Source organism: Strigops habroptila, chromosome 1 (genome assembly GCF_004027225.2).
Source record: "Strigops habroptila isolate Jane chromosome 1, bStrHab1.2.pri, whole genome shotgun sequence".
Lineage (NCBI taxonomy): Eukaryota > Metazoa > Chordata > Aves > Psittaciformes > Psittacidae > Strigops > Strigops habroptila.
Window position 1 is genome coordinate 105,269,498 of NC_044277.2, and position 26,412 is coordinate 105,295,909.

General features: G+C 41.6%; 1 protein-coding gene across 4 annotated transcripts in view; it reads left to right on the forward strand.

The window, feature by feature from the left end:
• Positions 1-26,412, forward strand: part of DPP6 (dipeptidyl peptidase like 6) — a 560,201-nt gene that overhangs the window by 463,502 nt on the left and 70,287 nt on the right. For all 4 annotated transcript variants that reach the window (XM_030488693.1, XM_030488709.1, XM_030488690.2 and 1 more), the window contains exon 8: positions 9,707-9,827. In XM_030488693.1, coding sequence (XP_030344553.1) covers positions 9,707-9,827 — 121 coding nt within the window. The remainder of the gene's footprint in view (positions 1-9,706; positions 9,828-26,412) is intronic.

The window sequence follows — 26,412 nt, forward strand, 5'->3', positions numbered from 1 at the left end:
CTTTTACAGTAACTCTGACAGTTTTCCTTTTCAGAATCAATTACATTTCCTTTCATTGTATTGATTTCCATGCAGTTAATATCTTACACTACTATATCAGTTGCAAACAAGCCTTCCATCTCCAAAGAGAAGTCATAAATACTGTTTTTGAGGTGTTTATGGATCAGCACTATTCTTACATGCATTAATCTGTACTACCAGTTTTAGTGGCCCCCTGGGGTGCTTTCGGCTTCTCTGTCCTGAAAGCCTTCCTGCAGAATCGTTTTAAAACTGATATAGACCTCATTTTGGTCTAAATGCCACCTTTGCCCGTCTCCGGGCAGGGGAAAGCTGAACTAAAGTAAGCTTTATCTATTTTCTATGTCTTCTAAATCCTTGGCTTGGTCAGGAGTTAGCTTCTTACTTTGAATTAAAGCAAAGATAAACCCTGGTATAAAAACCAGAAACTGTAGCCTTTTCTGTCAATAATTTATCAAGATGTGATTCTCTCCGATGTGTTGACTGTATGGAAGAATTTCATTGGTTCATCACTGGGTTTAATAATGACATTTTGGTTTTGTAAAGAAAAAAGAGTTGATTAAAAAATTCATTATCTCACTCTTCCATCTTTTATCTGTTATCTGTCTCCTTCCTAAATTGTCAACATGAACCATTTGATGAAGAGAATGAAAATATTTTTTAGCTTTTTGTCTTACATCTTGTTTCTCTCCTGGTATAGAGCTATATTTAAATGGCAACAAGAAAAGCCTAATTAAAATAATAGCTCTTATTATGTAAACTCACTGTTGAGCAGTTTATGGTTTTATTACCCTTTTTGAAGAACTGAGAAGAGTTGGTGTAATCATGTCATATGCATTAAGAACAACACTCACGACAATGCGTTAATGAAAGCTATTTGAACATAAAAGTTTGTATTTTATGAGGTTTAAAGGAGAAATTGGCAGAATATTCATTAAATAATGCATAGCCAATCATCAACAAGCTTTAGAACTGATTTTGAATAGATCACACATTTTTCTGCCACAGTTGATGTATGATAACTGGAAAATGACAAAACCTTTCCCGGTAGTGTGCTCGTCAGATTTCCTTCATATTCCAAAATGAAAACACAATTATCATTCTGTTTCAAGATGCTGCATGGGCAAGGATGGGCATGCTGATTTTGTGTAACAAGGGCAAGTTTTAACTTGGGTAAAACAGCAGGGAATCTTTCTTTCTTTGCAGTTTTTCATTTTCATGGTCCTCAGCTTCCAGGTCTCATATGTCAGTAGGAAAAAAAGCCTGGCTTGAGCAGGGCTATGTCCAAAATACTTGGGTGGAATTAGAGAGCACTAGAAATGGAGGGAAGAATGGACAGGTCTTTCTGTGAGTGCATTTCCAGGAAGAGCTTGATCAAGCTCAAAACTCTTTGTGTTTGTGATATGACATTTTCAAACCCCAGTTATGTGCTGTGACTCTGTTACAGACCTCAACCAGTTACTTTGCAAGTAAATAAAGAGGTAATACTTTTCTACTTCCTCGACATATTGGGAAGTTAAATATGAATATTTTCTTGAGGCTTTCAGGCCAATGTGGTATGTAAAATCATATAAATATGTAGATAGTTAATAGACAGTTCAGCACAGAACATTCCTATCATTGACACCCAGAAAAAAATAGAATAGAAGATTAAGAATTAAGATTATCTTAAAGAAGATAAAATTAAGAAATTTTAAGGAAGTATCTTACACTGAAAAGTTTGAAAAGCATGCTACATGCTTGGTTAAACTGTGGGACAGTTGTGGTGGGTTGACCTTGGTTGGTACCAGATGCCCACCAAGCTGCTCTGTCACACCGCCTCCTCAAGGGGGCTGGGGGAGAAAATACTATGAAGGACCATTTAGTAATTACCTTCATGGGCAAAACAGACTTAGCTTGGGGAAATTAATTTAATTTATTGCCAATTAATTGTAATAGATTGGGATAGTGGGAAATAAAACTAAACTAAAAATGCCTTTCCTTTCCCTTACCTTTCCTTCTTCTCAGGCTCAGCTTCACTCTCCATTTCTCTACCTCATCTCCACACGTGGCACTGGGGGACAGGGATGGGGATTGCAGTTAGTTCGTAATGCTTCATCTCTGCTGCTCCATCCACCTCACACTCTTGCCCTGCTCCAGCATGGGGTCCCTTCCCTGGGAGACAGTCCTTCATGAACTGCTCCAGTGTGGGTCCTTCCCATAGGCTATAGTTTTTCATGAACTGCTCCAGCGTGGGTCCCTTCCACGGGGTGCAGTCCTTCAGGAACAGACTGCTCCTGTGTGGGTCCTTTCCACGGAGTCACCAGTCTTGCAGCAAACCTGCCTCAGCGCAGGCTCCTCTGTCCATGGGGCCACAGATCCTGCCAGGAGCCTGCTCCAGCGTGGGCTTCCCACGGAGTCACAGCCTCCTTCGGGCATCCCCCTGCTCTGCTGTGGGGTCCTCCCCAGGCTGCAGGTGGATACCTGCTCCACCATGGTCCTTGTGCTGCAGGGGACAGCCTGCCTCACCATGTCTGCACCACAAGCTGCAGCGGAATCTCTGCTCCAGCACCTGGAGCATCTCCTCCCTTCCTCTGCACTGACCTTGGTGTCTGCAGAGCTGTTCCTCTCAAATTTTCTCACTCCTCTCTCGCACATGCTGCACAGCGTTTTTACCCTTTTATAAATATATTGTAACAGAGGCACTACCAAAGTCACTGGTGGGCTCAGCTTTGACCAGCAGTAGGTCCGTCTTGGAGCTGTCTAGAACTGGCACTGTGTGATACGGGGTCAGCTCCTGGTGTCTTCTCACAGAAGGCACTCCTGCATCCCTCTTTCACTTGCTGCTACCAAAAAGTTGCCATGTAAACTCAATACAAAAGTTCACGTGCACTCTTGATTCAAGAGGTAGCTGACAAGAGGTAGGAACTTTAAATTGCATGTAGATTTATTTCAGGCAGTTGATTCCCCAATTATATACCAAAGTGATGTGGTTCTGTACCATTCAAGGACTGCATAACTTTACAGAAGTCTGTATTTACCTAAAATTATTAATTTAATTTGCTCCCATGTATTCTGATAGGATTTACATGGTGAAATGGGTGGCTGTTGCCTAAGAGATTTGATGTGATTGGGGTTTAGGTAAGAGAGCCCAAGGACCTGGATGTGGTTAGGACTATGAGCAACAACACTGAGGCAATAGTCATTAAACAAATGCTACGGTCCTTTTGAGTCTGTGCCACCCTGCAGCAGGAGGAGAGGGCTTTTGGAGACTTTAAAGCATGTGTACGAGGAAGACAGAGTCTGGCTTATCAGTAGGGCTGGGAGGGAGGATGGTCTCTTCTTACAGATTGTTTTCATCTTTTTACTGTGTTTTTTATTTTTTTTATTCCCATATTAATCTACTGATAGTCTTTTAAATTCATGTTTGTGCTGTTATTACCTTCAGAGCTAATGGTCTGCAGCTTGAGTGGATGAAGGCATCTGATGTTGGCCGTTTGTACTCAATGGAGGTGGTAGACACCTAACTTACATGAATTGCATTCATTGACTTTGTTTGGACTTGGGAGCACCCAGCACACCATAAAAGCTGCCGGAAAATAATCCCTGAAGTGAGGCAGATTTTATTCTCCTTTATGTCTTCACTGGTACCTGCATTTCTCTGCTGGCTCTACTTGGCATCTGTCTAAGGCAGACTAGATCATGCCATCTACAAAAGGCCATGGAGTCCTGCACAGTATTGAATCCCACCAATGCTGGCAATGTACAATGGCAGATGGACAGAGCAAGATACATACAGGAACTCTTTTTCTTTATTGTTTGGTAAAAGGGATTTTGTAGTAGCCATAGGTCTGCCTTTGAAAAAAGAAGTATGAGTTCAAGTGTATCATGTTGAAGCTGACCATGACTCTGCCAATAAACAGACAGTTATGGACATGCAGTTGATGGCAGGACAATGCACATTTTGAATCTCTTCTCTCACAGTTTTCGCAAGCTTATAATAGTCTATCTGATGTAAAATAATTACAGTAAAAGTCATTTTATAGTTGATGGATTGGAATAGAGCTCAAGCTACCCAAGTTGGACTCATGGCTTTGCCAGTCTTCCTGTGTGGCATTTAAAATAGGATTTTCCTGTTTAAACATAGGTTCCTAGAGTACCTCAGCTAAGTAGTATTAGAAGTATGTGGTCTCTAGATGCTACTCTATGAGAGCAGAGTTTCCCATATGTCCTCTGTCATATCTGCCAGCTGTTTTAGATACATGAAGGGGCTTAAAGTGGCTCTAAATGCCTATGTTTGGGCAACTAAGTCTTGTCTTTGGTGTCCCTGTCTCTCATTTTTTCACATGTAGAATGGGAACAAAAGCACTTCTCTGTCTATTAAAATGATATGCTATTGGGGTACGAAGTGCCTTTTCTGTGCATTTGTTCAACATCTACAACAGTGAAGTCCATGGATAATTACCTTTACACAGATATTTTTTACTGATTCTGCAAAGCAAGTACGAGCATTTTTGGGGGATGCACAGAATTATAAAATGAATCTGTTATTTATTCTGCAGAATATGCCCTCAGGTAAACTGGTTTGCCAGCAAAAGAGCAGATTTCTACATGGGGAGAAAAAAAATAAAAGAAGGCTTTAACATTTTAAAACAGAAAACAATGAAGTACCTTATGTTGGATGAGGAGAGAGTAGCATGTTGATTTGTATGTATATCCTCAAGCTCACTGAGCCTTCCATTTTGTGACTGGTTTTTTTCAGCCTTGAAGGAAGTTTGGACTGATTTGGAATTTAAAACAGCATCAAGGCAACACTGTGCTTGTCTATACATGAAGGCCAGTTCTTGTTGACCAAACTCTCCATGTTAAGTGGGCCAACTTTTCCATACTGACTACTCTCTCACAGTTAAATCCTGTGGGTGGCCTCACAGTGCGGAGGGCTGCCTTCTAATGTGAGGGAAACATTCACACTTCTACAATGTGCTAATAATTTAAAGTAATAAGCATCCAGGCATTAACTTTATGCTTGGAGATGCTAAACTTGAGTGATGTCACTCATTCAATTGACATGCTATACATGTTAGAAATGATGGGGTAAAAAGAACTTAAACTTAGGCTGCCACTCTACAGTTGGAAAATAAATAGAAGCAGTAATAATGCAGATTAATGCGTATGATTTTATTTTGTCTTGGTCTGTGAAGAAACAGGAGCTTCACTCACCTCTTTGGCTGGAAGGAAGGTGGGTTGAACAACCATTAAAGGAGGTGTAGTATTTGTCTGCTCAGAATAATTGGTCACTGTGACTTTTGCAGTGGCCTTACAGAGATTATTTTCATTAGATTCCTGAAAAGGTGCATAAATTAATCCATTTAAAAGTACCAGAATTTTAATTACTGCAGCATAATTACTGAATACCACTCTGGTTCAGTTTGATAGAGAAGATTACTTCAGAAGCCCTTAAGCAGCTGCAAAAACATTTTAAATTACTCCTCCTTAAAACAATCAACATTGTTAAGGCTCTTCTATGTTTTAAGTGGATTAAGTTTATTTTGTTATTAGTTTGAACATTTACCTTACTGTGTAAATTTATCTTACTGGATGAATACTTAATCTTTGACTTAAAGATCTCCTACTGTCTCAGGTTTGTGGTCCAATCAATCTAGTATTTTTCCTCCAATATTAGTTCTGTCACACAAGGATGTCAAGGAGTTTGACCTAATCAGTGCTAATACAAGTTGCAAACGGTCAGAGATTTCTTCTCAGCCTGCATGCGTTTGTGGTGTATTGATACCAGAGGCTAATGAGGTTATATCTTATGCTGAAAGTTTCAGGTGACATCCTGAGCTGCATAAAGCGAACAGCAAAATCCCCAATAATTTTTATTATTCTGGGATTAAGTGAATGCATAAAACAAACAAATAAACAAATCCAAAACAAAACCTCCAAACCACCTTTATCTTAGTCCTCCTGGATGTTCGAGTTATCTTTGTTAAGTATCTCATCTTTTGAGCATCTATTCTAATATCCAGCAGGACGAGAATGTCTTCTGTTACATCCAGTGGCAAGGAGTTCGATGCATTACTTCTAATTTCATCAGGAAAACTGTTTTTATTCGCTTGTAAACGACTTTCTTCTAGGCTTCATTGGTTTCCCTGTTGTTTTGCAGAAATGAAAGAGGGGAAACATGCTTTTCCTTTCTTCTGCATCCTCTCCGTTATTATGTCTTCCTTGTTTATTCTATAGAGTTAGCAATTTCAGTTTCTTCAGTCTATGTATGGATGTTTCCATTCTTATTCTTTTGGAATATCTTCTCTTTCCTCTGGACTGTCATGATGAAAATAGATGCAGCATTCAACATGGGGATATCTTCCTGACATAGCACAGGTTTACTGTCCATACCATTAGTTGTGCTCAATGTTAGACTTCATGTGCTGTCCATGATAAAAGTTATATATATTGCAAGAATGTCAGGGGCAATGTCTTGCTCAAATAGGCACATCAAAAGAGAAGACACCAGAAAATTTGGGTCTGGTCTCTGCCTCCTGTACAGAGAGGTATAAAACTGAGCTTGACCCATTCTGTTGTCATTCTATATGACTCTAGAACTGTTATGTAAAGCACGTATAAAATAAAATACATTTTTTTGTTTGTTTTTCTTTACTAAAATTTCTTAGTCTCTAATTAGTGGAGAGGGTTGTGATCATTTGATAAAAAGCGCTGCTTTGATATCACAGAACCAAAAGAGTAAAAAATATTATATAGGTATTTCATAATGTTGTCTATAGATTTCTAACCCAGAATATGAAGTAATCCAAAGACATTTCTTTTTGATGAATAACGGAAGTTCAAAAGCTTTTTCTTAGTTTATAGGATACATTACACAGAAATCTTCCTTGGGCTGCTTCAGTTATCTTTTATCTTGATTATGGTTGACATTTTTAGGGTACAAGGCACCGTAGTTAGGAGGATAATTTTATATTCTCTGTGAGGTGCTGCAGTTTGGCTCTGAATGATATGGGAGACAATTTGAAGTCAGAGCACTATATTATTTTTCTATTGCAGCTACTGGATACCTCATGCAGCCTGATTAGTGCAATGAAGCTTTGAAAGACAAAACAGTGATGACAGAAAACATTACAATGCTTTACAGAGCAAAGGGCAGGAACAGGTTGTCAATCCACCTTCTTTATTTTTCCTGTAAATTCATTTAAGATTTAATACAGTACAAAATATTGCAAAACCTTCATTTGCTGGGAGAATCTGGGTAAGGGAAGGGTTGTATCACTTGAATAACTCCATTGTGTGCCTGTTTTACTAAGAGCCCCCACCCAAGTACCCCCAACATGTTTAGCTCTTGGACACAGTGATTTGGATTTATTTGGGCCCAAAGTATCTTATTCTGCTTAGTCTTCCTGATATTTATGCACATTTAAGCTTCAGCAACCCTTCTGTATGCAGACTAGCTAACACAAAATTCATTACTTAGCATCCTTCATCTGGCTCTTCTGCTTACTAAAAGTCAAGGTAGAAAAGAGAATGTAGTATCTTCCACTGTATTTTTTGACTTTCAGAAAATATTAATTGGATGCAGCTTTTCTTAGTTTAAAAAGCAATAAAAGCAAGCTACAGTTTCAGTCATACTTTTTACCTTTAGGCAAACTCACTATAACTGCTGCTGAAATTAAATTAGGATCTATACTTTCTTCTGGAATCTTTCCAGCTCATCTTTAGGTGAAACACATAGGATATGAAACAGAAGCTGAAAGCAAATATTGTTCCCAATTCTGTCTTTTCATGAGTGTAACATGAGAAATTGCATTCTACTATTGTGGTTGAGATACCTAACATGTATTCCAGTATCATCAAGTGTATAAAAACCCATCTGTAAATGTCTTTGAAATTACATTAACAGTTTGTCTTTCAGTCTAAATGGCTTTCTTATACCCTCTGTATGTATATACAGTACATCTCTGCAGTCTGAATGAAGTTTAAAAATATTTTAAAGGCAGGGATAGGGAGCAGAATGAAGCCCCCATAATCCAAGGGGAAATGGTCACACACAGGTCTATTGTTGCTGGATGTGATCCACTCAAGGGTACTGAGGGAGCTGGCGGAAGTGTTCACTGAGCCACTTTCAATCATTTGTCAGCACTCCTGGCTCACTGGGGAGGTCACAGTTAACTGGAAGTTAGCAAATGTGATGCCCATCTACAAGAAGGGCCAGGAGGATCCAGGGCACTAGAAGCCTATCGGTCTGACCTCAGTGCTGGGGGTGGTTATGGAGCAAATCATCTTGAGTGCCATCACACAGCATGTACTGGACAATCAGGTGATCAGGCCTAGTCAGCATGGGCTTATGAAAGGCAGGTCCTGCTTGACTAACCTGATCTCCTTCTATGACAAAGTGACCTGCTTAGTGGATGCGGGAAAAGCTGTGGATGTTGTTTACTTAGACTTTAGTAGAGCCTTCAACACCACATTCTCCTGGAGAAACTGGATGCTCACACCTTGGAGAGGTGTATGCTTCACTGGGTAAAAATTCTGGCTGGATAGCCGAGCCCAAGGAGTGGTAGTGAATGGAGTTAGATCCAGTTGGCAGCTGGTCACAAGTGGATCTAATGACTCACATGAAATTAGCTTAAAAAAAAAGTAGGCTTATTTGGGAGTCTTATCTTAGGCACCCTTCCTGGCCATCTTGAATTGAATTTTTTATGATTGATAAGAATTTTATGTTTATAAATTCTTCTCCAAAGTGGAATTGCTTTCCCACAGACAGCACCAGGTGTGTGAGCAGGTGTTTGCAGAGGCAGGCTTAGGTACCCAATGGTGATACTTGGTGTGGGTCTGCCCTTGTCCTCCCGAGGAGCTGCAAGGTCCCGTGACATTTTGATCATGTAATCTTTCATCAATCTGAATCCTCTAGATTTTTGCAACAGGAGGGGAGAGGTTTCCGAAGACAGGCTGGAGGTTATGACAGCTGCGTCTGTGTTGGCAGGGAAGTGAGACCCCATGGGTGCCTTTGTCCCATCCACCCTGATTCCATAGGAGGGTAACCTGGGGACTGGGGCCGAGCAGGAGGTCTAGCATAGCACACCCCTTCGGATCTTTGTAGCATGGGCACTTGCTCTGCAGCCGAAACATCAACCTCGTGCTTTGTTGGCTCGCATGCTGTAGTCACACAGGCTGCCCCCTATTCAGTGCTACATGTTGTCCTGTTGGATCTGCATTAAAAACTAGATTCAGATTTATTTAGTAGGTTGCCAGCTGTGTTTTAAGGAAGCAGAAGTAGCTGGAAACAAGCAAGAAGCCACTTCCAGTAGCCAAATCACTCATGGCATAGCATCAGCATCAGCTCTGAAAACTGCCACTGTGTCCCAGACCACTTTTTCAAAATCCTGAGCCATGGCATTCTTCATTTCATGCCCTCTAACTGAACTGTTCAATTTCTGAAATAAAGACAGAAGTGAGAAAAGTAAAGCTTGTATCAAAGGACCAAGGCTTCAGTTTGTTGTGAATTAGCATTTTTCTATTAGCTAATGGATAGATTAGGCATTGGAAGAAAGCTGTGGAAATCTTTTTTTGACAAAAGATGCTATAAAACTGTGATATGTGATTTTGTACTTCCAATTATTGTAAAAGCAAAATGCAACATTTTATAATGGAGCCACTGCTTAATGTTGTTCTCTTTTTCTTTTTCCCTTCAAATCAGATATTTATCTTTGAGAATAACATCTATTACTGTGCCCATGTGGGGAAACAAGCCATCCGAGTGGTCTCCACAGGAAAGGAAGGTGTTATTTTCAATGGGCTCAGCGACTGGCTGTACGAAGGTAGGACATGACATTTAGGGCAGCAGTTAGTTATGAGTTTAAGTAAGTCACACTCCAGATTTACAGCACTGGCTGGAATTAGACCTTTGGAATTACATTTCTGGTGACTGGTGGACCACAGAGCTGAAAATCTGCTATTCTAACAGTTGTCTGAAGTGCTGGACTGGAAATAATATGAAATGATGTAAGAATTCTGTTTTCAGGCTGTTTTTCTTTCCCTTAGTCCAAAGGTAATAAATCACCAGGCTTTAATGAACAGAACTGCTTCATTATTTAATGGCACCTGCAATCACTCATAGACGTGCCACGTTTTCAAATCACAGAAAAGGACAGAAATGGGCAGGGAAAGGGATTTTTTTTTAAAGGAAGAAGCAAGGAAACAATTTTACATGATCAGTTGTTTTCCACAGCACCAGGTGACCTCTGGAGGCTGCCCAGATCTTGCTACCTAAAAATTTTCTAAAAGCGGACAGGTCCTCACAGTAATTGGCTTCTTTCCATTGAAAATGGGCCTGTTGGGGTAGAGGGTCATCCCTGGAGCATTGCTTTACTTTGGTCCTTTCAGCTGGCAAATGGCCACTTAGGTGTCTGTGAGCAGCTGCTTGCAAAATAATCTCACCTGCTCACTAGTTTAGGAAAGGATCTCATCGATCCCCATTATTTTGGGGGACATTATAGGCTTTTAAGTTAATATTTTATCAGAATTGAAGTTTAAAAAAAAAAAAGCATATATATAATTACATAACATGCACACAACATGCATCCCTCTCTCTGTTGCTGGCTAATGCTGCCAGGAGTTCCTTTTCACAAGGATCCTGGGTTTGGGACGTGGCACTGTCTCTTTCCTGTCATGGTTTCCCTCTAAAGTCACACTTTCTCCTGCAGGTGCCAGAACTGTCCAAAACTTTTCTTGTATCTACAGAAAGAAGTGTCCAGATACATCTACTAACTGTGTCCTGTGGGCTGCTCCCAGTTACCGTGAGGCTTAATGAAACAGAATAATTTGCAAAATGATGTTCACCATTAATTGATGTAAAAATATGAATCACTCCTTAAATTACTCTCTGTAACAGCTAAGCTGGGACTGGTGGACTAAAAAATGAGGGAATTAAATTATTTTGCTTGCCACTCCAAGATAAGCTGGTCCCATAAATCATTGTACAAGCTCATCAAACACATCAATGGAAAAATCTGATAGTGGTTTAGATTACTCTTGATATTTAAATGTGTTGACGCTGTACCACAGAATATTTGCAAGTAAATGTCCTCTTTGTGAAGCATTTTGTAACCAGAGGAGTGTCTAAGAAGTTACGAGATGCTAATTTTCTTTTACTTTTCATTATTTGTTGATTTCATTGCTAAAGTTGTGGGCAGGCGTGTTTGTAGGTCAAATGTGCATATTAGTATCTGGATTTTGCTGATAAACATCATTCAGTACATGAGGTCTTCTTGTAGAGCCTTGCACACAGCATCATGCTGAGAGGCGTTTGTCAAGCCAGTGAAATCCAAGCACACCAGCAAGCTCATGATGACACTTGTTTTGCTGACGCATACTTTTATTCAATTATGGGATTGCTCAGGCAATTTCTTGGCTGACATTGACTTTCAGGGTTGTCCTCTATAATGAACTTTCTTGATAACTTTATGTTAATGTACTGGGAAAAGGAATGAATGTATGATCAAATAGAGCTAGACTGTGTGATCCAAGCTGCTTCTCTTGCACCATGTCCACTTGTGCAGTCCTGATGGAGGTAAACCTGGGACCAGGGTCAGGACTGAGGATTCATGGCGGATACTGGAACAAGCTGTGGGGCCATGGGATCAGATGGATCTGCAGTGTTCAGATGTCAGCTCTCTGCATGCATGGGTGGATGGAGCAGCATCCCAGAAGAAATTGGGATTTCTCCCGTCACTGGGAGATGGATGACATTCCCTACCAGAGGCCATGGGAATTCAGGCATCATTGTCAATGAGGCTGAAGTTTTACCATAGCAGCAACTGGGGTGCTCTGCCAACGCACTGTTACTAGCACCTTTCCTTTTCCAAATTCTCTCCTTTTAATGGATGCCTCCTCTTCAATGGGATAAACTGGAACAACATTTTAAATCCAAACTTACCAGACTGGAGTTGCTTGAAATCTGGGCAAAGATTGAAATTTACCACCTCAGGGCTATTTTCCCTCTTCCCTCATTACCACAGGCATTTGTAGATGTGTTTTCCACACCTCCCTAATGGATCTGGGAGGGATGCTCAGACCGATGTTTGTTTGCACTGCTGCCATCTCAGCGAGCTACCGGGATGGATGCTGAGCATATGTAGAAATCTCATTCCATCTGTGCAGCCATCTCCAGCAGATAGTCTGCAAAGGAGCTGTGAGAAATGCTGAGACAGGATCACAGAGAGTTCAGTGCACTCCTCTTCCCTCGCATGCTCTTTTTGTTGCTGAAGTTCACCACCGCCAGCAGTGGCAGCTGAGCCTCCAGCACCTGCTGGATTATTGTGGCAGTTCATGACCTGCTTCTCACTTCACCTAAACACACCACATAAAACCCTACAAAGAACAACTTGGTGTTTTGAATTTGGGAAGCAAATTTTAAAGGTCTTTTACCGTAATTGATAAAAGCACATCAACAAAAATCCCCCCACCCTTTTCCGAGAGCTGTTTGCACAGCGCATTATGTAGATGGCAGTCCCAGCAGTGCCACTGTTTGGGGTAACTCCTGACACTGCATATGAATGGTAGACCCAGAGGGAATCACTTTTCTTCTGTCATACTTTTTGTCACGACAGATTAGATGCACTGTACTATTAATCACAGGTTTTTACTAAGTCTGGAAGTCGAGCAGATCTAAAGTAGATTTGACAGGCTTTTTGCCCTGGAAAAATGCAGAAGCTCATTTCAATTCAAGTTAAGCTCTGCTTTTGTAAATCTGCCAAAGGGGAAAAAAATTCTTCAAGGTATTTATGCTGATGTGTAGACTTTTGATAATATAGTGAAAAACATTGCAAATCAATCAGAACTTAATCTACTTAGTACATTTAGCTGGAAGGTTATAGGTTGATACATAGATTACTGTAACATGGAAGCATAGATTAAACATGGGTTTTATTACTAAAATAAGTACTGACAATGTTTTCATAGTCTGACTTAACATTTTCAGAGCTGTGCCTGATAGATGCTTATACTAAAATGGAGTGATATCCTATAAAAGAGAGTTTAAAGTTCTGCAGCTGAAACCCCCTAAGCATTTAAATGCATAGCACTAGCAAAGAATGTTTTATATTTCAGTTTGCTGTATGATTGCTATTGGTTTGAGAATACGTTATAGCAACAATGAGTCTTAAAGATAATTGTAAAACAAGTGGTGTTATAGCACAAAGTACTTTATACTTTCAAAATTATAGGATAAGAGCATGCATATGTACATTACATATATAGTACTTTAACAAAAGTAATGTACGTTTTTAAAAGTAAAGAGCAGATAAAATTCATTTCATTTAAACAATTTGTTAGAGCACTCTTCAACAGAAATGTTTTCTGTCATGGTGTAATTAAAGTATCTTCATATGTTACCAAGCACTTGGAGAGACTGCTCAGGTGTTGTGAGAAAGGGTGACAACAAGGCACTCTGCCAGAGGTCACCTGTATGATCCTGCTTAGTGACAAAGAGAAGGGTATGGTGTCCCCGTGTTGCGGTTTGAAAGCTCATTGAGTTTCGGATTCTGTGATGCTGAATCCTGGGGAATGGGGCAGGAGGACATCCCTCTGTGCTGGCATGCTGCTGCCAGACCAGGGACACCCCAGAAGGGTAATTCTGTGCCCCTTTACGTGGCTCTGCTGAGCAGGACAGGGAGGTTTTCTGGGCTGCACTGCTATAAAATCCTAGTGTGACCTCCTTTGGGCAAGTCTGTGTTCACAGATAAAGGTGAACAGCTTCTGGAGTGACGATCTGCTGCTAATTGCACACTTGGAAACCATGTGGACATGGGATAGGACACAGTGGTGTGTGCTCCCGCCACCGGAGGGAGGGGAAGGATTTTCAACTATAGATGGGCCTATCCCATCCATAGAGTGTAAAGCATATTTTACTGCATGTGTCCTCAGATGTAAGAGTAGTCTCTTAGAAACTATTTTACAACTTGGTCTGCAGGACATGTTTTGGGTTTTTAGGGACTTTGGTTGCAAAAGGAAAGATTTCATGTGAGTTACTTCTTCATCTTACACGTCACTACCAGAGCAGTTAGAAGGATTTGTCCTGGAGGTCTTTAAAGATCATCTCAAAGTGAGCATCCCTATTCCAGACTTAGTCCTGATACTGTGGTTGTGATGTCTCATCTGGACATCTTCTCATGCTCACATCAGAGAGAACCGCATTAGCAGCTAAGCACCAACCCCAGCTCACATGGCACGCTTTGAAGACTCTTATGCTATGAGCTATACGCATCCATCATTTAAAATTGATATTCTGCTCTGTTGAACTTAATGCACAGTGGTACTGCTATGCTTTATTTTTGGCTAGGGAGCAAGAGAAGCAGTGAAAAAAAGACTCTTTTTGGTGATGATTCGTATGCCTTTTGCATCTTCATTCTGCCTGTGCCTTACGTTGTCACCAAGAGATCCTCTTATGTGACTTCGCAGTGACACCTGGTGGGAGAGGCCAGGATGTCGTCGTCATTAAGACAATGAAACTGCAGAATTTTTTGCTGCAGGATCTAGTAAAGGCTCCAAATTCCCCCTCACATACATTTTCCCGAAACTCTCTCTGAGCTTATGGGAACTACATGTCCAAAGCTGTGGGCTGATTCATGCTAATAGTGTTTCTGTTCCTTTTCTAGACTTCATAAAGAGAGGAAAGAGAACACAGTAATAAAGAAAAATCTTTTCCATAATTTAATCAGCATCTCACAAAAATCAGAGGGTATATTTAGAGTGTGTATGACTGGTCTCAGAAGTGCAGTGCCTGGTAGCAGCTGCCAAATCAAGTAGCAATTATTTTGAGCAGTATCTTTTATGTTTATAGTATTTGAAGCAAGTGAAGTAGGTATATTTCTGAAGTTTAGAAGTATTAATCCTGTAACTTTGAGAAAACGCTAGGTAAGTCTGCCGAAGCAGTGCCATGCCTAATTTGTCTGTATTCTTCTTTTTTCATGGTGTAATATGAGAATACTGAACTTCTGCTTAGAAACAGGAACTTTGATGATCGAATTATGTCCAAATTTGAAAAGAGACATTCATAATTAGGCTGAAAGCAAGTAAATCCTAAAATTCCTGTTCAGTGTTACCAGAGAAGGAGATGAGATATCGTAATATTTCACAGTATAGGGCTAACCTTTCCAAGTAATTAGTAGCTCCGAGACCTGGTAGGGGAGGATGGGACGAAGAATTAGACTGAGTCATCATGGAATTTTTTAAGATACTCCAGATAAATAAATCTCTTGCCAAAAGACAGACATTAAAAGGGGACAGCCCTAATGGGACTACAAATTAATCCTCTCTGACAAGATATGTGAAGAATCACTGGGACAGTGAATACAGATTTCAATTTGCTTTTAAGAACTTCAATATTTTCAGTCACGCAGAAGATATTTCATGGACATAGGTGAATTTGCAGTTCTGCACATCTGCTATGGGGTAAATGGGGCTAAGGGAAACACTGGGAACTGGAAATGGCATGAGATGCACCCCAAGACTGAAAATCACTAGTTTGTCCTCAAATATGTGCTGATGTTATTCAGAGCTGTTGTGGAAACTGTGTAGAATTTGTTCCTTTATTTCTGTGCTTGTTTAGGTGAGGTAGCAAAGCCAAAGTTAGAATGAAGAGCATCTCTTGTCCTCAGCCAGGTGCTTAAAGTGGGAATTTCCATTGTACACAATTTTGTTGCAAGGATGATGAAGTAGATGCAACATTGTTTTGACTTACCTTATTTATGTTAAAGTAGAGGACAAGAGAGCCTTAAAGTTCACCAGATCATGTCATGAAAGATTTGGTACAAGTTCCCTCACCTTTTTGCTTTGGTGGGGGTTTTACTTATCACAGGGAAGCCCGCATTATAGATTGCATCTCCAGAAACAGGCTGCTGGCCCTTCTCAGTTGGCTAAGGTCAGGGAAAATTGAACCATTTACAATGCACATTGTGAATGCCTGCCTAGAAATCAGCAAGCTCCTGAGAACTTTAAAATGTGCTGTTATCTGGACTGGCTTCAAAATGCGGCACCGCACCGTTATAAGCCTTGCCAGCTCTAGCCCGGTATTTAACCTTCCCTTTCAGCAGAAGGTTGTTTGGAAGGGGGCTGCAAGCCAAACCCAGCACCTGTCATCTTCTAATTTTTGGATCGCCATCATTCAGGCTTTTGGAAGGAAAACAGAATACTATTTACTGTGGTCAGTGGTCTCCTTGGGGCCGTGGAAGGAAGCCAGTTGTCCATCCTGACCTCACTGGTCAGCCAGCAGCTGCCAGTACTCTTAAGTCAAGAGGTATCCAGTAAGTGAAATTGTTTGTGTTTGCCCTGAAGCCCTGGTAGGTATCTGAAAATAGATATTGTATCACTAAAGGAAGTATTTCCAAAAAGTGGTATATTAAAAGTTGCATAACAGAGCTATTATAGTTTTCTCCTTTACATGAGTTCTATTTCTCTCCACCAAATTCATTACAGTAGCCCTGGGTAAAATACTCTATCAGAAATCTGTGTCCCCATTTTCTGATTATGCTGGTATTTTTAATAACTAATTAGTATACTAGCACTTTAAATATTGCATAGATTTTGACCTATGCCCTGCTTATCTGAAGTCTGAAATAACTCCATGGAAGCTAATAATGGTGCTTTGGATCTGCACCATGGTGATGAATGCAAGGGTCTTGCTTTATGCCCACTGTCAGGGTTGCAAAGGAAATATCTTAAACTGACATTATTCCCAGAAAAAAAAAAAGAAAAAAAGAGTGTAAATATTAGAAAGTATTTGCAAATTCACTCCAATTTGAGAGCTATGTTTTTCCTCCATAAAATCAAACCTGTGGTTTGATATGATAAAACACAGAGAATACATTTAGGTGATCAGGTTCACTGCAGATAAAACAAAAATCCATCCTTTCTGTGTCAGTGGAATTGAGCTTGGGGTCTGTGACACATGTAAGAGTCTTCCAGGCTGTAGCTAGCCTGGAAGCAGCTGAGCTGAGACAAAGGTCTCACTGCTCCTTGGCCTGAATAAAGAGTATCTGCCATAAGAAATAAAAAAGCAAAAATAAATGTACTGTGTCTGAATTAGAACAAGTGAAAGCTGCATGAAAGGGGTGCAAATTCTACTGGGACATGATTCTCACTAGAGAGTTGGGCTATCCATTATTGTATAATAGTAGGGAAATCAAAAGAATATCAGAAATAATGATGGAAGTCAGCTCATAATTTGTGAATGTCAGCTCTTCTAATGGGGGGAAAAAAAAAAACCCAAACCGAAAGGAGTCAAAAACTACAGCTCCAAATCTAATACCAGCTGGAAACAGTCAGAGGTCAGAGTGGGTCTTTGACTGGAAGAGCAGAGGAGGTAATGACCTGTAAAACTCAAAGGATGTGTTACTGCCGAGGGCTGGCTGGGGACAAGGGATGACCCTGAAGAGCTGGAGACCACTGTTTCCTCCAGCAGAACAGGCAGGAGGTTAAACCTTTGTACATGATAAACAACCTTCAATATTCCAGACTATGCTGCATGTGCTTGACATCGCATGAGGCATGAGAAAAAACGTGCTCAGATCCTGGTACTGGGAAAACAAGATGGGTTTTTCACACCAGTGATACAAGTTACCTGCTCTCCACTGGACCTCAGACCTTTGGTACACGAGGGGTGTGCATGTTACAGTACAAGGTATTTTTCAGATTGGGTCATAGAAGCCCAGTGGTGACTACGGTGTTGATACAACCAGGACATGGGTATGACTCTACCTGGATTTTGCTCTGCATCAGGAGAACTGAAGAATTAGAACAGATCTTTAAAGCAATCAGATTGACATACTGGCAGTTTCTGAAAGATAAAGCATCCAGGGATTGTATCACCCTCAACACTCAATTAGTTTATGTTCCTATAAGTAACTACCATATGGCGTAGCTTCTGCACCAGCTGTTTTCCAATCTTCAGTGGGTACAGGTCTACAGGGGAAAATATGCTGCAGAGTTAGCAGTAATTATAAAAGTGGAAGAAAATGGCATATTTTAAAGATAATCTTAAAACTTTCAGAGGGGTAAGTAGTAAAATACAAGTGGCCAGGAATGCATTGGCTGTGGTGTGCCAGGCTGGCGGTACCAGGTGCCTGCAAATGCCATGTGTTGGCAGCAGAACATGTTGCAGAGGTTGTAGCTGCTCCTGGTGTGCAGAGGTGCGGCCAGGGTGGGACAGACAGAAGGAACCACATCCGAGTGGATGGCAGAAACTTTTAATCACATCCTGGTATCCTGGGATGGAGGCTGAGGACTGCAAGGACTGAGCAATGCTGTAACCAGATTTTTTCCTTCAAATCCATGGCAAACATGGAGTGGAGTGATGCATCACAAGCTGTTTCATTGCCCACCAAGGCAGAGCTAGACCGTAGCTTCTGCACCGGAGATAAGACTGAGGAATAAAGAGTGCTTCTACATCTGCTCAGGTCTACAGCCTCCAGCAAGAACAGCACCAACTGATTGTTTTCCCCAGCCTCTTTGCCAGCTTTCCCCTCTTTCCATTACAAACTGGATTTCCTACTTGGAGAAATATTTCCATGGCACAGCTGGGTCATGTAGAGCTGGATTTGATGCAGTTCTTTTTCCCAGTTCTTTTCTTCTAAAGGGTAATTAGCCATTTCTGTGTTTACCGATGTCACCTTGGTCCTGAATGATCACACTTTCAGCCAGCTTGTGCTACCAGCTTGACAAGCTCTTGTTTTCATACCAGAAAATTATGATTAGACTGCTTCTGGGGTTTTGGGGTGGTTGGTTTTGGTTTTTTTTTTTGAATAATGACTGAAAATTTTTTGTGCCCTATTCTCCAATCATAAGAAGTTTTAAGACCATGAAAGTTCTTGCATGTCACTCTACACTGGAAAATTTTAGTCTATTGTTTTGAGTCACATCAAAGACTATGGCAACACAAAATGCTGCTAAGGCCTAAATACTGTAATTTATTCTTAATTATTTAAAATGCTTCTTATTGACAAATTCCTTAATTGTGGATTTTGAAGGAATCTCTTTTCACTTTTAAAGGATTTTTGGGATATTAATGAGAGTGGAAGCATCGTACCAAAGCAAACTATCAAGTGCTCTGTGCTTTTATTCATAAAATTTCCTGTGATGCAGCTAGGTCTCCTAGATGGTTTTGCAACTGAGTGTACTCCTCAGCGTGGTTTACAAAGGCCTGATCTCTCATGGGTCACTCTTTCTTATGCATCTGTAATTCTTTTCAAGGCTGAATCTTTTACTGTTTTTTATTGTTGTTGTTGTTATGTACATAGTCCTAATTTTTCTTTTTTGTGTTTCACATATTCTTTTTAAGCTGGTTTCAAATCATTTGAGATTCCAGCCTTTTCCCCCCCTCAATTCCAATGAGGCAACAAAAGCAACATAGTCTAAAGGAGAGAGGTGCTTGGAGGAAAAGAGTTAATGCTGAAGGGTATGTGAATAGTTGTTGGCAAAAGAAGAATAATTCCAGAGTGGTCCTCAAAACTTCATTAGAGATCAGAGAAACATGCTCTATTGCATTAGCTGAAAGAAAAACTAGTATATAACAGGGTTTAATATCCTTGGAAATGTTGCAGAGTTTATTTGAAAAATAAACCCAACAATACTCTATTAAATTTATAGAGGAAATGGAAAGCAGAAACTCAAAAGACTGTAATTGCCACCTGCAAATATAATAATTAGAGTAAGAAGTAATGAAGGAGGAAATCGGAGGCAACTCACCTCCTTAGGAGGAAGGTGGAAGTTATATTGCCACCATGTGGTAAGACCGTGGAGAACTAGGAGCAGCTACTCACTGTCAGGATTCGATAGGATTGCTGCAAACAGTGAGAAATCTGCATGATTTGCTGGAAAAAATATAGTATGCAAATAGCATCCTGATGAGGAATGAGCAATGTGAGATGAAATCCCATTTTGGTTTTGATTAGTGTATACGGCTAGTTCTTTGGTGGTGTGTTTGGGGAGGGGGTGTTACTTGAATTTTAATTCAAAACTCTGATACATAAAATATTCAGTAGAAAAGTGAGCGGAGTGCAGAAAAGAATTTTTTTTTAAAGTTCTCTTTAAAATGAGGTCATTTATAAGCTTTTATGAGTACAAAAGTCCATCATTCTGATACGTGTCTTCTTGAAATCATCTCCAAAGTTTCAGCGTTAATTTTGATTTTCTTAAATTCTTCTGATAATCCTGGGATACTTCCCAGTTCTATCACATTTAGAAATATGAGCCTTAATGTTTCACAAAGGACTTTTTAGAGCGTACTATATGGAAACATAATTATTTTTCAAGCGGGAAGTCTTCCAGTTCTGCCTAAAGCAGGATTTGGGATTCACGAAAGTGTGTCAGCTTGTTCTTTCCCCACCCCGACTTTTGATCATAATTCTTCATGACATGACAACTGGTTGGTGTAGAAATTATTAGGATTCAAGAGCATGATTTCACAGCCTGAGTCAGATGAGCTTTTCACAATCCTCTTTTGATCAGATTAAGGCTGGCCCCTGAGCTGACCCGCAGCCAAGGAGAGCCGGGTGAGCCTCTCCTCTCAGACCAGGGATTGCTGATGGCATCACTTGCTTTCCCTTTGGAGAGGTCCATCCTGCTCCACTGCAAAGTCCATTTCTTGTCTTCACTGTAGTGTGAGCCTTTCTCTTGTGTCTAATGTGCATAACATCATTTTCATGGGGTTGTTCAAGTGCCAGTGTAGCAGAGTGTTTAAACTTCATGCTAAATACAGTGGTCACCTTTGTAAGAACAGCTCTCCTCCTTAGCACCCACGCACTTGTAGCTAAAATGCAAGAATGAGATTAAATAAGCATCATGGATGACAGTCAGCTGTATCTCTTGATACACGTCTAATTATGACCTTCACTGAGGCAATTATTCTGTCTTGGTCTTAATGCCTTTTGCAACCACCAATTAATAAACCTTCACATCACGCCCTAGTAGAACAGGAATTACTACCATCTTTTTAGAAACAGACAAACTGAGGCACAATTATTGACCTGGTTTTAGAAGAGATGAGAGAAATTAGGACACAAAACTAAGGTGAGAATCTCACCTTGGCCCCTAGGTGCAGAGCACCACACAAAAACCCATATCTGGCTGTTCTCGACATGTTCCTGGACATGCACAGATGCTTGGCAGGTCCCCTTCAGGTTTGGTCACAGGGCATGATGGATGCACAACTGGAGAGATGTGTCTATGTGAGTCACTGTGCAGGAAGGCTGGGCAGGTCCCAGGGGATTTCAACAAGAGCAGGAGTCTTTCCAACCCCTGAGGTACCCTACAAGCAGAAGGCAAATGTCTGCTGTTAAAGCTGCGTGAGCTGTGCCATGCTATTACTTCTGTTCTGCATGGTGGAGGGGCTGATGGACTCTTACCTGATTTACAAATCCCAGAAAATAGGAGCAAATCTCTTCAGTCCTTCCCTTTTTACACATATGACTCACAAGCATTTGCCTCCTACATTAGTTTTGCTTTTCCTAAAAGTTGAGTCATTGTCTTGTATTTGATTTAACAACAATAGCAGCAAAAAAAAAAAAAAAAAACCAAAAAAAAAAAAAAAAAACCAGCATCGTTTGCAACTGCGTAAGACTAGATCAAAAGCAATTCTTTAAAGGAGGCTTTCAAGACAGCTAGATTAAAGATTTGAGAAACTGGCAAGAAATAGAACCAAAGAAAAACAGCTCCTAAAAGCAAAACATTATGTTTTCGTGCTATTGTGCGTTTAAAATTGAAGGCAACGGTCTGAAAACAGACATCAAAATAAATCTTACTTGGTGGGAATTATCTGGAGATCATTGTATCTATTGTATTTGTTTTGATTTTCCAGTCTCTGCTTCAGACGGTAGGCACAGAGATGACTTAAAAGATTCAATATCTCATTTTAAAAATTAAACTTCACTTGATTATTGAACTGACCCATACTAACCCAGAGACTGTTGCGTATTATCCTGGAGTATCACCAGCAGGCTAGAAATAGTGAGAACAGGATAGGAGGCAAGAGCTGTGTCCCCAGTAGCTTAACGATTTAACGTGCGATAACTGGGGCTGTGCTGCCCCTCGGAGGCACAGCACAAAGTTGCAGTACATGAGAAGGGAAAGCATGAATTACGGTGTTTTAAAGTCATCTTGTTTTTCCTCTCTCCCTCCTCTCTACCCGTCTCCCCTCAACACCCTGTTTATTGCCCGAAGGTCTATATGTGTGGATGCTCTTGATAAGGGTCTAAAAGCGCTGTGATTTAGCATGTCTTGCCCAGGTTGTATCATGTGCAATGATACGCTGGAGAAATCATTAGGAGAAAATACAGGTATTGCAGGAACCTTTCCTACTTCTCATCTCTTTTCTCTAAGAAAGAGAAGGAAGTCGGGCATCTGGTATAACTGTGGAGGACTCATCAGCTCTTGAGGATAAAAAAACTGGTGGGATGGGAGTGTTAGAGAAGATTCAGGGAGTTAATGTGGTTATTGTCTGGCACTGTGGAGCTGGGAGTAGATTTGGGAATTTCCCTGTTTTAGCCACATCTGTGAGTGGAGCTGCTGCCCTGGCTCATGGGCACCACTGATAAACACCAGACCCACAGCAACAGTGGAAGAATTTGGCATCCTTCTGCTCGTATGGCTTGTGACAACACATTGAGACAAACAAGAAGTTCAATTCGGTCTGCTCACAAACTCAGGATTCTTCTAAAAACCCCTTTCTTGGGAATGTTGAATTGTGTCAAAATGTTATGTTGTTTGAGTAAGAGTACCACCAGGCTGTGATGGGGCAGCTCTTGTTTAAAAACCTACCTATGAATTTTGGGCATCTGATTTTGACCTTGCCAGTGAGAATTTGAACTGGATGCTGATCTGGCAAATAGTGAACCAGGAAAGCCTGGCATGCATTAGAAATGTTTCAGTGCTTTTGTGAGATTTCAAATGATGCAAGACTGAATAATAATCCTGAAAAGGAGAAATGGTAACTTTATTGGGGTTGTTCTGTCTCCATTAACAGAGAGCATGCAGTGCCAGATGAGAGGTGGGAGTAGTAAGACGGAAATGCAGACGTAACAGTTTTCTTCTAGTGTGAGCTGCCATTTGCAAGTGTTACAGTACATGATCTACTCATTACTGAGGCCCAAGGTTATCTTTAATGAGCAGGTTACACAGCACAGCACTGCTGAATGGCACCTCAGCCTGAAGGTAAGTTGCAAGAAGAGTGGAGAAGCCAAGAAGTATGTTTTCCTTCATTCCATCAAGTTTTCAAAAGGGCCAGCTCCTTTCTCTGGAAGAGGAGGAAAGTGGCAACATGATGGACGTAGCCACATTGCTCAAAACCCAGGCGCTGTCACTGACTGAGCGTATTACGATTAAAACAGCCAAGCTTTCTGTTCCCCTCCCAGAACTGATGTTCACCTGCATGAATTATTTGCTTGGTCTGTGTAGAAATTACAAATGCATGTCCACCAAGTGCTTGGTGGTAAACAGCAGATCACAAAGCATTTGGCTTTGGCAAAATAGCATTCCTAGGACATCTAGAGGCTGTCCCTAACCCGCGCGGCCCCATGTTTGTCCAGTTCTCTTCTAGGAGACAGTATGCATTTGAAAGCACAGCTGAGAGATGATTTAGAGGCAAAACTAGTCCTTTGCCTTCACTGCAGCAGCTAAAATATGCTTGAAAATGAAGAGTCTTTTCTTCTGTCTAACTTGGCTTCATTCTAAGCTTCTAGTTTAGATTAGTGGAAACACTGTGCACTCTGCTGACCACTTGGAAAAAGGAAAGAAAGCATAAAATAGAATCATAGAATCATAGAATCATAGACTAGTAAGGGTTGGAAAGGACCTTAAGATCATCTAGTTCCAACCCCCCTGCCGTGGGCAGGGACACCTTGCCCTAAACCACGTGGTCCAAGGCTCTGTCCAACCTGGCCTTGAACACCGCCAGGCATGGAGCATCCACAACCTCCCTGGGCAACCCATTCCAGTGCTTCACCACCCTCACTGTAAAGAACTTCCTCCTTATATCTAATCTAAACTTCCCCTGTTTAAGTTTGAACCCATTACCCCTTGTCCTACCACTACAGTCCCTAAGGAAGAGTCCCTCCCCAGCATCCTTATAGACCCCCTTCAGATACTGGAAGGCTGCTATGAGGTCTCCATGCAGCCTTCTCTTCTCCAGGCTGAACAGCCCCAACTCTCTCAGCCTGTCTTCATACGGGAGGTGCTCCAGCCCTCTTATCATCCTCGTGGCCCTCCTCTGGACTCGCTCCAACAGCTCCATGTCCTTTTTCTGTTGAGGACACCAGAACTGTACACAGTACTCCAAGTGAGGTCTCACGAGAGCAGAGTAGAGGGGCAGGATCACCTCCTTTGACCTGCTGGTCACACTTCTTTTGATGCAGCCCAGGATACGGTTGGCTTTCTGGGCCGCAAGTGCACACTGAAGCCAGCTCATGTTAAGCTTCTCGTCAGCCAACACCCCCAAGTCCTTCTCTGCAGGGCTGCTCTGAATCTCTTCTCCACCCGACCTGTAGCAGTGCCTGGGATTGCCCCGACCCAGGTGTAGGACCTTGCACTTGGCTTGGTTAAACTTCATAAGGTTGGCATCGGCCCACCTCACAAGCGTGTCAAGGTCCCTCTGGATGGCATCCCTTCCCTCCAGCGTATCAACCGAACCACACAGCTTGGTGTCATCAACAAACTTCCTGAAGGCGCACTCGATCCCACTGTCCATGTCACCGACAAAGATGTTGAACAGGACCAGTCCCAACACTGACCCCTGAGGGACACCACTCGTTGCAGGTTTCCAACTGGACATCGAGCCATCTACCACAACTCTTTGCGTGCAGCCATCGAGCCAGTTCTTTATCCACCAAGTGGTCCATCTATCAAATTGATGTCTCTCCAATTTAGAGACAAGGATGTCATGCGGGACAGTGTCGAACGCTTTGCACAAGTCCAGGTAGATGACGTCAACTGCTCTGCCCCTGTCCATCAGTTCCGTGGCTCCATCATAGAAGGCCACCAAATTGGTCAGGCAGGATTTCCCCTTACTGAAGCCATGTTGGCTGTCACCAACCACCTCGTTGTTTTTCATGTGCCTTAGCATGTTTTCCAGGAGAAACTGTTCCAAGATTTTGCCAGGCACAGAGGTGAGACTGACTGGTCTGTAGTTCCCTGGGTCTTCCACCTTCCCCTTCTTGAAAATGAGGGTTATATTACCCTTCTTCCAGTCATCGGGAACTTCACCTGGCTGCCATGATTTTTCGAATATGGTGGACAGTGGTTTAGCAACTTCATTCACCAGCTCCTTCAGGACCCTCGGATGGATTTCATCAGGTCCCATGGACTTGTGCACGTTCAGGTTCTTAAGATGGTCTCGAACCTGATCCTCTCCTACAGAGCGCCTAAGGTCTTCATTTTCACGGTCCCTGCATTTGCTTTCCAAGACTTTCGTGGTGTGGTCAGAGCATTTGCTGGTGAAGATGGAGGCAAAGAAGTCGTTAAGAACCTCAGCCTTCTCCAAATCCATGGTAGCCAGTTCTCCTGATAGCTTCCGGAGAGGGCCCACATTGTCCCTAGTCTGTCTTTTATTTGCTACGTATCTATAGAATCCTTTCCTGTTATCTTTCACATCCCTTGCCAAACTTAATTCTAGCTGGGCCTTAGCTTTCCTAACGTGGTCCCTAGCTTCCCGGGCAATGCTCCTATATTCTTCCCAGGCCACCTGTCCTCGCTTCCACCTTCTATAAGCTGCTTTTTTCCCTCTAAGTTTCCTCAGCAGCTTCTTGTCCATCCACGGAGGTCTCCTGGCCCTCCTGCTGCACTTTCTTCTAGTCGGGATGCAACACTCTTGAGCACGTAGCAGGTGATCCTTGAATATCGAACAGCAGTCTTGGGCCCCCCTGCCCTCTAGGTATATATCCCATGGAACCTTACTAAGCAGGTTCCTGAAGAGGCCAGAGTCTGCTTTCTTGAAGTCCAGGGCAGTGAGCTTGCTGCATGCTCTTCTCACTGTCCTGAGGATCTCAAACTCAACCACCTCGTGATCACTAGAGCCAAGGCTGCCCTGGAGCGTCACATTTCCAACCAGTCCCTCCCTGTTGGTGAGCACAGTTTCAGTTTTTCCTGAATAGGCATCTATTTTTGGTTTTAAGTGGAAAATAATGAATCATACAGTGCATTCGCAAGTATGAAAGAAGTAGCTTTGGTGCCTTCAAACACAGAAGTCCATAGTGGGCAAGCATAACACTGTTACATTTATTTATATTACATTGAAAAACAAGAACTGAATACTTATTTAGTATGTATTGCTAGATTTATTATTTATACTAGTTATAGTTTTGGACTTAAAACTGCAGTAAGCCAGCACTCCGAGTACACAAGGCACGGAAAGATAATTTA